The 13467-nt window shown below is 36.2% G+C and overlaps 3 protein-coding genes across 6 annotated transcripts; 2 read left to right on the top strand and 1 right to left on the bottom strand.

Annotated features, from left to right (window-relative positions):
• Positions 1-337: 337 nt before the first annotated feature.
• Positions 338-3844, top strand: LOC104108172 (protein transport protein SEC13 homolog B). Of its 2 annotated transcripts, none has more exons than XM_018774834.3 (2): positions 338-480; positions 2626-3844. In XM_018774834.3, exon 2 carries the CDS (start codon positions 2658-2660, stop codon positions 3564-3566), a length of 909 nt encoding a protein of 302 aa, XP_018630350.1. In that variant the 5' UTR covers positions 338-480; positions 2626-2657; the 3' UTR covers positions 3567-3844. The 2 variants fall into 2 exon arrangements, with proteins under 2 accessions (XP_018630350.1, XP_018630351.1); XM_018774835.3 differs by lacking the exon at positions 338-480 and adding an exon at positions 505-638.
• Positions 3845-5034: 1190 nt separating this feature from the next.
• LOC104108173 (E2F transcription factor-like E2FF) lies at positions 5035-10292 on the top strand. Of its 3 annotated transcripts, none has more exons than XM_009617161.4 (11): positions 5035-5232; positions 7051-7118; positions 7234-7286; positions 7357-7434; positions 7543-7599; positions 7814-7883; positions 8048-8115; positions 8185-8257; positions 8347-8408; positions 8697-8916; positions 9686-10292. In XM_009617161.4, exons 1-11 carry the CDS (start codon positions 5141-5143, stop codon positions 9775-9777), a joined length of 933 nt encoding a protein of 310 aa, XP_009615456.1. In that variant the 5' UTR covers positions 5035-5140; the 3' UTR covers positions 9778-10292. The 3 variants fall into 3 exon arrangements, with proteins under 3 accessions (XP_009615456.1, XP_009615454.1, XP_009615455.1); XM_009617159.4 differs by having other exon boundaries at positions 5037-5232; positions 8508-8916; XM_009617160.4 differs by having other exon boundaries at positions 5038-5232; positions 8508-8916; positions 9805-10292.
• A 354-nt stretch (positions 10293-10646) lies between these two features.
• LOC104108174 (uncharacterized) lies at positions 10647-13266 on the bottom strand. Its single transcript, XM_009617162.4, has 3 exons — positions 12956-13266; positions 12700-12788; positions 10647-11045 (listed from the first exon to the last, which is right to left on the bottom strand). Exons 1-3 carry the CDS (start codon positions 12992-12994, stop codon positions 10898-10900), a joined length of 276 nt encoding a protein of 91 aa, XP_009615457.1. The 5' UTR covers positions 12995-13266; the 3' UTR covers positions 10647-10897.
• Positions 13267-13467: the final 201 nt, after the last annotated feature.

Raw genomic sequence — 13467 nt, 5'->3', positions numbered from 1 at the left:
TCAAAGTATTTGCTCGAGATGACAGAGTCTCGTGCTGATAACGTGTTATAAAATAAAAACTGTAAAGTAAAGATAAGTATAGAGAGAAATTGACATATTATTCAAATTTCAAACTTATGTACATATTGAATTGAAAACTACTCTATTTATAGAAGAAAGGAAGCATTTGCGAGGCTTTTCATGAAGCAGCTGCAAGGCTTTTCTTTAGCTGCTTCTAAATTATCTGTTTAATAAGAAACTGCTACAAATCATTTTATTGAGCTGCTTGCAACCTGCATGCATTAGCTGCTTGTAGATAAAATTAAACAGAGTACTAAATGGATAATTTTATCTATAGCGGAGTAATAAATAGACATACACAGTATAATTATTTTCGTAACAATTACAAAATTTAAGAGCTTTTTAGCAGTAGAACTTAAATATCACTCTCCAGCTTTGAGGCGAAATAGCAGTTCTCCTCTCTATCGTGCTCGCATACAGGTAAAACATTTCCCTTTCACCCCACAATTTCATCTGGTTGCATTTAGATCTGTATGTGATAATTCTTTTCGCTATATGCCCGTGCTGTTATATTTTTTCGTATTCGTTTTTTGGTCGACCCGGTTTAAGATCCAAGCAGAAATCCCAGATCTAGTTAGGCATGTATTTTTCGATTTGTTTTGATATTACCAATTGACGTACTTTTGCCCAAAGATATCGTTTTTACCTCTTCTGTTCTTATGTGTCTATGTGTAGCCTGGAATTCGGCGATCCGCGAATTGGTTGTTTGACACATCTTATTGAACATGGAGAAGCTCAGGGAACCCCAGTTTGGTTTTGGGGAGCCCCTTTGTTTGCCCTTCCCTGAGCAATTTATTGTATCTTGGTGTTAATTGATTAAGTGCTTCTCTTTGAATGTTCTTTATATATATTTTTTTTTGAGATGGAATCTTTATAAATGTATATCTATCTGTCTATATCGTAAACTATCAAGTACCGGTCTAGTTAGTACTGGCAAGATGAGATGCTCATGTAAGCCTGGAATTTAAGGGACGCTGGCATCTGCTGCAAAAAGAATGTTACTTAAATGTTGCCCTAGGATCATTCTCTTATGCCATTATATTGTCCTCAGACAAAAGAACCTTCTTTTAGCACCCAAGGGTGTGGCCTAATGGTCAATGAAGTGGGTGAGAACCATGAGATCTCAAGTTCAAATCCCAGTTGACGCAAAAACACTAGGTGATTTCTTCATATCTGTCCAAGCATTGGTGGACATAGTTACCCGATACATGTTGTTGGTGGGTGGTGACATGTATTCCGTGGAATTAGTCGAGGTCCGCGCAAGCTGGCCCATGCACCACGGTTATAAAAAAAAGAAAACCTTTTTCTTCTTTTAGCATAGTTTGGGAAGCTATGGGAAATACTCCCTAATAGATCCAGCAGAACAGTACAAAATATGTGTGTTCTTAGTTTTCCACTTCTGTATTGTTAGAGGTTCAAATCAGTTGATGAACACGTTGGTAGGTTTGAAGTAGGTTATGTGCCACAGTGCCAGTAAGGAATTTTTCTATGTACTTTTAATTATATCTCTGAACATACCTTTTTTCACAATTTATGCGTATATAAACCTTGGTTGGAAGTCATCTCTAGAAAAAATGTCATGTTTATCTTTTCTGAACAGTAGTCGGTTTAGGGGAAGGATTTATGTGAAACACAAAGTTATTTTTTTATCCAGGAGTATCCTGATGAATTTAGCTGATATTTCACGATAAAATTAACTTTGATTGAATCAGTGGTCATTTTAGTATTTTCATCTCTTATGAGTATTATGTTCAAAAGAGTGCAGAAGCCAACAGTAATATTTATTATTGAACTAGGAACCCTGATCAGGGCAGCTTAACTAATTGGTGAGAACAGCGTGAGAAATACTGGGTTAGAGGAGAGGATTTGGATTTGACCTTTTGGACCCATAGACCTTTTACCATTTACTAAAGTGCTTTCCTGTGTACTTTGTTACCTTGATGTATGTGTTGACTAATTATCAATCTCTTTTGACTATCTTAAAATGGTCTTATGAGTTAAGCTGCTGTCTTTCCCCAAATAATTATCCATATCTTGTACTGGCATATCGGTTGATTGGTGCGTAATCTGATTTATATTTTGGTTAATCTGTTTTGAGTTAGATTCTCTGCTGCCTCAAATTATTTCTATTGAAAGTGACATTTCACCTATGTAATCTTCTCAAAACCCCTATCCTATCTTATTCAACATATAACATGTCCCGAGATAAACCATTTGTCTTTTCTTCGTGCTGCCTGCGTTTATAACACATGAAGGCTTCTCCTTTATCTTCTTCTCTGGTATACTGAAAATTGAAATGAACAAGCTTAAAACCATGGCACGAGAAAGCTCTTATTTTCTCTCTAAAGAATGGATCTGCAAATATTAATTCACCTGAGTGTTCTTATTTACGATGTATATTTTAGTTTGTATTGTTGCTTGAGTTGCATTTCTATTTATAGGCTTTGTAACTGACTTTGGTTGAAGAATCTCTTATTTTCGTAGCCAAATAAGGGTGGGGGAAGAGAACGCTCTTTAAAATTTTATCTTTCTAACGGACATATATACTAAAATTGGATAATGCAGGAGCTTTGAGATATCAGTAGCGGCAAGGGAAAATGCCAGCACAGAAGATTGAAACCGGTCACAATGACATAGTTCACGATGTTACTATGGACTACTATGGAAAACGTGTGGCTACAGCATCTTCTGATACCACCATAAAAATAACTGGTGTGAGCAACAATGCTGCTTCACAACACCTTGCTACTTTGAGTGGTCATACTGGTCCTGTTTGGCAGGCTGCCTGGGCTCACCCCAAATTTGGCTCAATCCTTGCTTCCTGCTCCTACGATGGTAAGGTAATAATCTGGAAGGAAGGCAATCAGAATGAGTGGACGCAAGCTCATGTTTTTAGTGACCACAAATCATCAGTTAACTCCATTTCATGGGCTCCTCATGAACTTGGGCTTTGCTTGGCTTGTGGTTCTTCTGATGGTAATATCTCAGTGCACACTGCTAGGTCAGATGGTGGTTGGGACACTACGAGAATAGACCAAGCTCATCCAGTTGGGGTAACATCAGTTTCATGGGCACCATCAATGGCTCCTGGCGCTTTAGTTGGTTCAGGTGCGCTTGAACCTGTTCAAAAGCTGGCATCTGGTGGATGTGATAACACCGTGAAGGTTTGGAAGTTATATAATGGCATTTGGAAGATGGATTGCTTCCCTGCACTTCAGATGCACACTAACTGGGTGAGGGATGTAGCCTGGGCACCAAACTTGGGACTACCGAAGTCAACAATTGCTAGTGCTTCAGAGGATGGTACAGTTGTCATATGGACTGTGGCAAAGGAGGGAGATCAGTGGGAGGGTAAGGTTCTTAAAGACTTCAAGACTCCTGTTTGGAGGGTCTCATGGTCTCTAACCGGAAACTTGTTAGCTGTTGCCGCTGGGGATAACAATGTCACATTGTGGAAAGAAGCTGTTGACGGGGAGTGGCAACAGGCCAGCACTGTTGACCAATAGAATTGGAACTTCTAAGTAATAGAATTTTTAAGTTTTTGTTTCTTTCTACCATTCAGGCATCTTTCCTAGCTGAGCGAGTTAGCATTTTAATTGAGGACTCTCTTTATTTACTTTGATTTGATTCTTCTCCTTTTATTCAGTATGCCTGATGATTTGTTTCACTTAAGCTAGAGGAGTTGAAATTGAAGCTCATATACCTCTTTCTCGTCTGTCCTGTCCTGTATTGCCTTTGTTATGTTTCATTTTGAATACATTTCTGAAGTTATTTTTGTTCTTAATGCCCCTTTTTTATTAACTTCGTATTTACTGCACCGTGAAATTGCCATTTCCACTTCCCCCCGAATTTAAATTGTTAGGATTTAGGAAAGAAATATGAAAAACTCGTACTTTCATCTTTTTTACTAGTAGCGACTAGCGACACAACATGATACTCTTGGGTTTGTCTGGGTTGGATTATATTTGTGTACCATTAGAATTAACTAACTAGAAATTTATACGTGATACCTAAAAGATTTAAGTTTACTACCATTTTTTCCTATTAACTTCATATATTTTTTTCATCTAATAATATTACATCAATATTTTTCTTGCCATCAATCTGTGGATTTTATTTAAGGGGGTCCATTTTGACCTATAATAGTGCAATGCCCTCAAATAGCCAGACTTGGTCTAAAGGTGTTGATCCATATCTTAATTCAACTAAATCCAAGTAAGTCAAACGCTTAACCTATCTTAATTCCACTAAATCCAAGTAAAATTTTGACTGATTGGATCTATTTATTGAATTAACATATTTAAACTTGTTCGGGTTGCAGTTAGGTGAGCTTTGGTTTATGGCTTATGACATGTTGCTCCGTCTATCTTGAGATAAACAAAGGCTTGTTGACTCAGAGGCGTTTTAATCCATTCATTTGACAGTGTTAGAAAATAATGAGAGATTTTAAATTCTATGTATGGCCAAGAAATTCTTATACCATCACGTTATGTTTATTCATAAAAAAGTAATTTATTTTATTTTTAAGATTATAAATCTCATATTTTAAATATATTTACATATAAATAGTCCTTGATTAATTGGTTGAGTCGCATGCTGGGCTACCCTTGTGTTTAGAGTGAAATAAGATAATTATATTACTCCTTCTATCGCATATTATGTGTCGTGTTTCTTTTTTACACGACCCTTCAAAAATATTAGTTAGGAAAGGGATTTGACTATTCTACCTTTATTTATGTCTTAAGATATAATTTCTATTCAATGAATATTTATTCTATTTATGTGTTATCTCCATCTTTAAGAACAATTATTACTAAGGGTAAAAAAAAAAAATTAATTTTATCTTGAACTTTTAAAATGATAAATAATTTGAGATAACTATTTTTAGTAATTACCGTGAAACAGAGGAGTATATCCTAAGATTAGAGTAAAATAATTAAGGTATATTATTAATTGTACTTCCTAATGCCCGCGAAATCATTTCCCTCTTCCTTGAGCTTTAGCGGTTTATCTCGGAACTATTCATTGCCCTCTCATTTCTATTGATGCTCAACTTTTTTGAAAACAGGGAAACCTAGAAATGTCATCGTCAGTCAATCCGGAAGAAGCCCAATGGAAAAACCCTAACATTTACAGCCGCAAGGAAAAATCCCTCGGTCTACTTTGCTCCAAGTAATCTCTCTTCTCTCCTTTCTTTTTTGTATGCGTGAGATGCTTAGGTAAGTGTATCTACACTACAACGCGATCTTAGAACGAGACGATTATGTATCATGCATAGCAAGTATAGTAGTCGTGTAAGTGATAAATTGATGAGAGAATGTTGATCCCCGCGAGGATTATTATTAGGATTTAAACTTAAATGATTTGACTGTTATGTTAATTTTGAGATATTGAATTATGGATGAGGAGCAGAATAAATTCAATAAGGAAAACAAAGAAAACTCCCTAAGAAGAAACGTGTACCGTCGAGAAGAAACTCAGTGAGAACTTATGTTAGGAGATTGAATCACCGGATGCCCATCTAATCTAGAGTTTGAACAAATTTGATTTCCACCTGAGATACAACATCCCTTTTCAGTTTTATTTTATAACCGTGGTGTCCGACTAATTCCACAGTATCCTCCCAGATGGGAAGAAATCACCTAGTGTTTTTTGACTCCGCTGGATTCGAACGGGAGACCTCCTGGTTATAAACCCACTTCATTGAGCACAAGGCCACACCCTTTAGTTAACTGCCCTTCTCAGTTAAATTTGTTTATCTTAACATCACTAATCCCAACTGTCTCGTTCGACAAAGGCTTAAGATTAGCTTTATTAAAGATGCAATAAGGTTTTGGAATGCTTCCATGGGACATGTGATTCCTAAAATATCTAATTCTCTTTCCTATAGATTGGCTATCCCAATTATTCATACTATGGTGGTTCTCTTAAAGCACTAATTATGTCTAATTGGAAGGCGATGAGATCCAGGTGTCTTAATCCATACCACCTACTCTTTTGATGAAGTAATGCAAATGTCTGCACGACTAATTACAATTGTTTCTCTTTGGTTAATTGCCTAAATCAGTTGAGCGTATAATTATTCTCGAATATAAAACTACCTAATCAATCTAAAGTATCTCTTCAGTCAACCAAAACTAAACATATTTGGCATAATGATGCTTCATAATGACTTGTGTAAAACTTGGAATTAAATACAATCACCATGCAAGCAAATTGAATTCGAATTAATTACATAAACATTAGTTTCATACACTCCTAACTCAAAAGATCTACTCCATAAAGAATTAAACAAAACCAAGAGAAGTTTACTAGATATTACCATGATAATGAAAGAAAATTAATGGGAAGAAAATCACATGGATTGAGAATGAAGACTTGATCCTTTCTTCGTTCGTTTTATCCTCTCTTTGGGAGCTTCCTAAAGGGTATCTCTTCAACTTGAAGCTCTAAATATGGTCTATGACCTCCTTGGAGTCACTTTCTATCAGAACCTTTCATGTCAAATTTAATAGAATGCAATAAAGATGTTTCCTGTAGTGAATTAGGACTTCTCGCAGCCTTAATATGTTGGAGGGACACAATAATGGATGGTTTTCTAGCACTGCGGCTCCGAGGCACTATTTTGCAAATCTAGTACATTGGCCATGTCTCTTTGTAGAATATCAGAATTCGAATTGTTTTACAGCGCTGGAATCTAGACTTAATGGGCTACCATATTCCAAAAATCATGGCTCAGCTTGTTGGAATTTTTTCAATATCAATTGTTGAAGTTGAGAGATTATCTGGTATAATGATAGTATATTTTTTGCCAAAACTATTTTGTTTCCTTCCTCCCGCAAAATTAGGTAGAGATGTATGGAAGAAACCAATTAAATGCCTTAAAAACATAGAAAAACTTATGCCAAAAATCTGGATTATATCAATATAAAAACAACCGTATCATTTCTATCACTACTTTCTTGACCTGATAAGTTTTGTACTATTCAGTTTCTTGAAGCTGTGTGATCGGGAAGGAGTGGACTCCATTGGATTGGACAATGCTGCCGATCAATTAGGTCTTTTCCCTGTCTTCTCATCTTTCAATCCTCACATTATCTTTCCAACTGTGTCAACACAAATATGCAGATTTCTTCTTGCATGTGTTCAAACAGAATCTTTTTGTGGTTGTAGGTGTCGAGAGGCGTCGCATTTATGATATTGTCAATATTTTGGAAAGTGTTGGGGTAATTCTTTATCTTTTCGTCTTCCTCTCATAAATTTATATGATTGAATGACTAAGACAGTTTATTTCAGGTTTTGTCACGAAAAGCTAAGAATCAGTATAAATGGAATGGGTTTAGTGCAATTCCTAAAGCTGTAGATTTGCTTAAGGTAGTTTTCTTTTTGATAAGTAGATGTGCGTAATGTAGTTGATATCCATTTTCCTTGTCTCATATGGACGTTTCCTGGGAATTTAATATTTTTTTGCTTATTTTGTAGAAAGAAGGACTAAAAGATCAGTCCTCTGTCTCCTCCACTAGCCACAATGTTGCAAATGTATGTACACCATGCCTCTTTCTTCTTTCACCCTTCCCTACACCAAGGCATCTATATAGGGTGATTTGGAGTGGGACTGTTAGCAGTAACAGGGATGAGTAATAGCTCAGTTGTAGATACTCTCCAATTAGTTCACTCAATTCGTTACTTTAAATTTCTCAGCGATTGCATCGTCTTCTTATCATGATATAACAGAGAGCACTTCTTCTACTAGGTAATAGCTTGTAGTCATTCAGATCTCAAGGAAAAAGGGCAAGGCAAGACTTCTGGATCACATAAAATTGGTGAGTTTCTTATATTTAGGTGTGATGGTTGTGATTTTTGAATGTGTTCAATTCTTGATTTTTTTTCCAGTTGAGGGCATTATTCTAATATTCGGAAGAACTGCTGGATATCAATATATCACATTTGGTATTTAGTGAGACTAACTTGATGTCTGATTGTGTAGACAACCGGAAGGAGAAGTCTTTGATGATTCTTGCCCAAAATTTTGTAAAGCTTTTCCACTGTTCTGATGTAAGTGGAGCACATAGATCTTCTGACTAGTTGCCAACTACAAGTCAGCTAATGCCTTACCTTCTTTAGGTTGACTTGATCTCTCTTGATAAGGCTGCATCAGCTTTGCTTGGTGATATGCACGATCCCATGGCTATGAAGAGTAATTCATATTCTTGTTATGTTGTTATCTTTGACTTATGGTGAAAAACTTGATAGGCAAGTTGTTACTCTCTCATGAATATTTTGCAGCTAAGACCAGACGCTTGTATGACATTGCAAATGTTTTTGTGTCCATGAATCTCATTGAGAAGGTTAGTTATTGAATTTGACTGATCAGTAACTGAATATAATCAAAATAGTGAAGTAGAGAATTATTTCTTTTGATATTGATCTTTGCAATACATATGTAGATACGTAGTCCAGATAATGGAAAACCAGCATTTAGGTGGATAGCCTGGAAAGAAAATCCCAGGACTGGGTCCCCTGCTACTTCTAAATCAGATGATTCAAAGAGTAGAACATTTGGGGCAGAGATCACAAATACAATTTCAAAAAGATACAGGGCTGATTCTTCATCTGATCTAGTGTCAAATGGGCAGGTAAAGAGGTTGAAAGTTGCAAAAGATGATGAATTGAAAGATAAAAATCAGGAGATGTCAACAGAGCGACTTAATGGACATGGTACAATGGATTTTGTATTTGGCCCTTTTGGTCCAGCAAGTCTGCCCAAAGCAGGAGTTTCTGGAAAAGAAAATTTGAAACAGACACAGAATTGGGAGGATCTAGCTTCTACATATCGCCCTCAGTATCAGAATAAGGGTACTTTCTAAAATCTCATTTGGAAAAGTTAAAGCACCTAGTATTCTACCCATTCCAAGTGAGTAGGGGTGACACCTATTTTCTCATATATGTTGGTCCAGAAGTTAACTCAGTTCGCAGGCTCCTCATATCAAGGCAGGGTCTTGGGTTTGATCCTGTTTCTGCTCCCCTCTCCCCTACGTCTCCTCTTGAACGAAAGGAAAAAAAAAAGAACGGAAAAAATTATTCATACACTTAGGCATGCCACTTTTACTGTTTTGGCCTCTTTTCTGAAAAAGCCGTCTTTAACATCTTAATCCACGAGATATTTATAACTAGCAGCTAATCATGAAAGATTTTTAGTAAGTAGACTTCATAATGTTGGGGAACGTATAAGAAATGCCACAAACAAAGAGAAGAAACAAGAAAATGCTACCTTTTATCGCTAAGGCTTTTGCTTTTCTGAAGATTATACTCCAATTTGCTTGATGCTATTTTTCCTGTTTTATATTATATACTTGCCAATTAATTATTTAGCATGACAATTTTGTGCGCCCGACAGTCTATAGCATGCTCTTGAAAAGATTTCTAGGTGTCAACTGCTTCTGCCATTTTAAATACTTATGATAGACCACATTTCTCAAATTTAATTTATCCAATTTCTAGCACCCAATTTAGCTACTACTAGAGTAAAATGTGTTTTTTTGTTCATGTGAACCTGTGTTTATATCCCGTGTAGTTATTGCCTTAATGAAGAGGTTGAAATGTTTCCATTTGCCAAATGTTACAGCTGCAAGTGAGCTTTTTGCTCATTATGTTGAGGCATGGGAGTCGTGGCAGGTTGAAGCTGCCAATGAGCTGCACAAACAACATCTGAATTAATGCAATCTTGGATCTCTTTTATTTCAGGTGGCATCGAACACATTCAGCAGGAATATATCTGATGCTGTTACTCTCAGTTTCACTTGAGAGATTAGTGGTTATTGGTTGAATATCTCCTCGACACATCTATCAGTTGAGTATGCAGCATATTATCAGTTTGTGATATCCACACCCTGATGCTAGTTCTGTTCGGTGCTATTGTAGTTCCCAGTTTTATCTGGATGAGTTTCCACTTGCAAGGGCTGGAGCTTTCTAGGTTGTAAAAGACAAATACCTGATGATGTATCTGTGTTCGAGTTCCCTCACTCCTATTCAAACCTCTTGAAGCTTTCCAAACTGAAGTTGATACTTCTATTTAAATTTCATTGAGCTAAGTTGACTGTGTTGTAAATAGTATGCAGACATCTTAAATCTTTGCTTGTTATCTCACTTTGGAAGGAATGTACATCAGCAATTGAAATTTTGTTGCATTTCATTGCAAGAGTGGAAGGCAGAAAAACTGTTTCTTCTGACAATATGCACTATGTTGGCCAACTTATATTTGATATGGAGATTCAAGTTGAGACGGGATTTGCCAAGAGTCATTCCTTGAGCTTAAACGAGCTTCTCATACATGCACATTTTGCAGAATGGGTATACCTTTCAAGTTACATTATTTGCAACCTTTAAGTGAGTTTGACAGATTATCAAGCCTAACGAGTTCAAGGTCCGTGATCTTGATCATATTTCTGGATATACTTATGTACAAGCACAAATTATGTTAATTCATTCAATACATAGACTTGTGGTCATTCATAAATTTATCCCAAGTGCTTCATTTGAACTCTTGATGCGGTAACTGGTAGCACACTTTGATCAACACCAGAATGTCTAAAGAGCCAAATTCAAAATAATGCTATTCATTCATGATAGGACATGAACAATTTTCCAGAAATAAAAAAACAACTGACAAATAGTATATGCAAAGATGTGCCCTGTTACGAGGGAGGAACTTGTATATGAAATTACATTTATTTTTCTTTCAATATTTTTAGGCCCAAAACAGGCCATAAAAATGCATTTCAAGTTATCTTTTTCAATGGAAAAGACAAAGAATAATGATGTTAATCCATGTCAAACTTCACTTTGGATCGCTAAAGAAGCCGTTGATAGATGGCATAATCTCCGGAGACTTGTTTCGGACAAACTTCCTAAGAGCATGCTCAGCATATTTCTCCCCTTCTGAAAAATTGTCCAGTACCCCTGCTGCCCTGTTTTCCTTGGTCACCCTGAATTTTTTGCAAACACGAAGATATCAGTTAAACTAAGTACTGACTGTTAAATGAAAAATTAATGCATTTTTTCACTGTTTACTTTCTTTTTCGTTGGGGGGTTGTAGTAACAGAGCTACATGTCGGTAGAGGGTTCAATTGACTCCTTTGTATCGAAAAACAGTATTGTGCAAATAGGGTACAAATATTCTAAAAAATAGATAAATTGGGAATCCCCTAGGCCTCGACACAAGAGAAGCTTCCAATATAGTGGCAAAAGTGGCTCAACAATTAATTTACACTGCACGTTCTAATCTCAGGTGTGACATTCATACTTTTTATAGTCTCCTTCACTGTATTCCGGACTCTGTCACGGGTAGAAAGATGCAATCTAGTACAACACAACTTAAAGTTGGGTACTTTTCATTGCGTAGATGTCATACCAGTTGGTCAACAGATTTAATTTCTACTACCAACAAACAAAAAAATTGAACCAAAAAGGCAATATCCATTGAGAAGACCAATTTTACCAGGTTTTCCTTCTTCCTTTTCAAGGTCTCACAAAAGAGAGATTTGTAACCTCAATTGATGCTCTAGAAGTCCTACCAGTTACATTCTAGAGCCTTTCCTTATTTATCCTATAGTTGAAAATTGTTCAAGACACTTAAGCTAAGCGCAATTAAAGTGTGGGCTTTAGTAAAAAAAAGGCGCAACGAAGAAAAAAATAAAAACATATATGTAATGCAAGAAAGCACATAATGATTTCCTCAAAAATTAATATATCTTTTCACCAATCATATTTAGTGTTTTGTACCGCTTTATTAAAAATAGAACTTATAGGCAATGAGGCGCACACCTGAAGCGCAGCCTAAGTGAGGCGAAGCGCATACCCGGAGCCTTTTTGAGCTTCAGGGCTTAAGTGCGCCTCAAATGAGCCTTTGACAACACTGACGTAGGGCTCTTTTGGTATTATTAATTCTGTAATTAAATTTGAAAAGAGTTTATCCCACGTTTAGTTGGAATAAAATCGCGGTATAACTAGTCTCGGAATAACTTGTTATTTTTATCCCTACGGAAGGGAGGGTGGGATAATAATGCCAGGATTATTAATCCTGAGATAACTTGTTTCCCAACAAAACCGACCCCTTTGGGTTAGTTTAAAACAAGTAACTTTGGCTCGGGCATTGTATTAGTATTTGTTTAAGAAGCCACTAAATAAATCCAAATAATAAATCTTGAACCCAGTAAATCAAATCCTGAATCCCCAAATTGATCACTCAACTAAGCCTTAACTCTAAGCTATTTGGATGCCGGGTCATACGAAATCTCTATATTCATGTCCGATCTAACTAGGCGGACCTAATTTATTCCAATACTAATAAATAACTCCAACACTGACATAGAAGTTTTTGAACAGATAAAAAAAAGTCTAGCAAACACTGGATCTAAAATGATAATTTATCAATCATACTCTTTATTTACTTATCCAATTGAGGTTGAATGAATCATATATACAACAAATTAGACAAGGCATAAACGAAAATATATAAAGAGTGAACAGAGGATAGAAGTCCAATTGAGGTTGAATGAATCATATATACAACAAATTAGACAAGGCATAAACGAAAATATATAAAGAGTGAACAGAGGATAGAAGTCTTAGAAGGGGTACCTGACTTCAGGGTTGCCGCAGATATTACGAACCAATTGCATTCCACAGATCCCTACAGCAACGCCTACGGCTGCAAAAAGTGGATACACCTGTGCCACCATAAAAATAACATCTTCAGTAATTGAGATCTGATCATAAATTAATAGCAAACCCGAAAACAAAAATCCCCAAATTGATCCATAAACAAAATCTTCGATTTACAGGGCAAATGAGGGGGGGGGGGGAAATCAAGTATTTGTAAGGAGAAAAAACAGACCTCGGGCCTCAGCCAACGGTTAAGGGTGGAAGAAGCCATAGAAAAACGGGGAAGCAGAAGAAAATGCTAACTTTACAGAAGACTATTTCGATGGTGACCTAAACCTGTTAATTTGGTCCTCTCCCGTATTTATATTCTCTCGGATAGGACTTCCTCATTGGCTGCAATTTGTAATTTATTTCAATTTACGAAAAGGCCCATTAACTTTTAACATATTGAGCTTTAATTTGGATGGAAAAAAAATTTAATTATCTGAACTTGAAAGTTTCTAAAAAAGGTCACTCTAGCAATTAAATAAAAATAAAAGTGCCAGTAGCAACAAAAGCGTTAATTAACAATATAAAATTATTAAATGCAGACGATTGGACCGACCATAAAAAAGAATTCCAACTGGGTGGCTCTGCAACTTTCAAAAGCGTCGTGGTGCATGAACTATATATGGCACAACTTATTTGACCATTTGCTCGTGCCTCTAGATATGAAAAACAATTGATTCTGATTTTTCTCCTTTG

Source organism: Nicotiana tomentosiformis, chromosome 2, assembly GCF_000390325.3.
Source record: "Nicotiana tomentosiformis chromosome 2, ASM39032v3, whole genome shotgun sequence".
Taxonomy (NCBI): Eukaryota; Viridiplantae; Streptophyta; class Magnoliopsida; order Solanales; family Solanaceae; genus Nicotiana; species Nicotiana tomentosiformis.
Note: the sequence above shows the minus strand (reverse complement) of the source record. Positions and strands in the feature narration are given on the sequence as shown.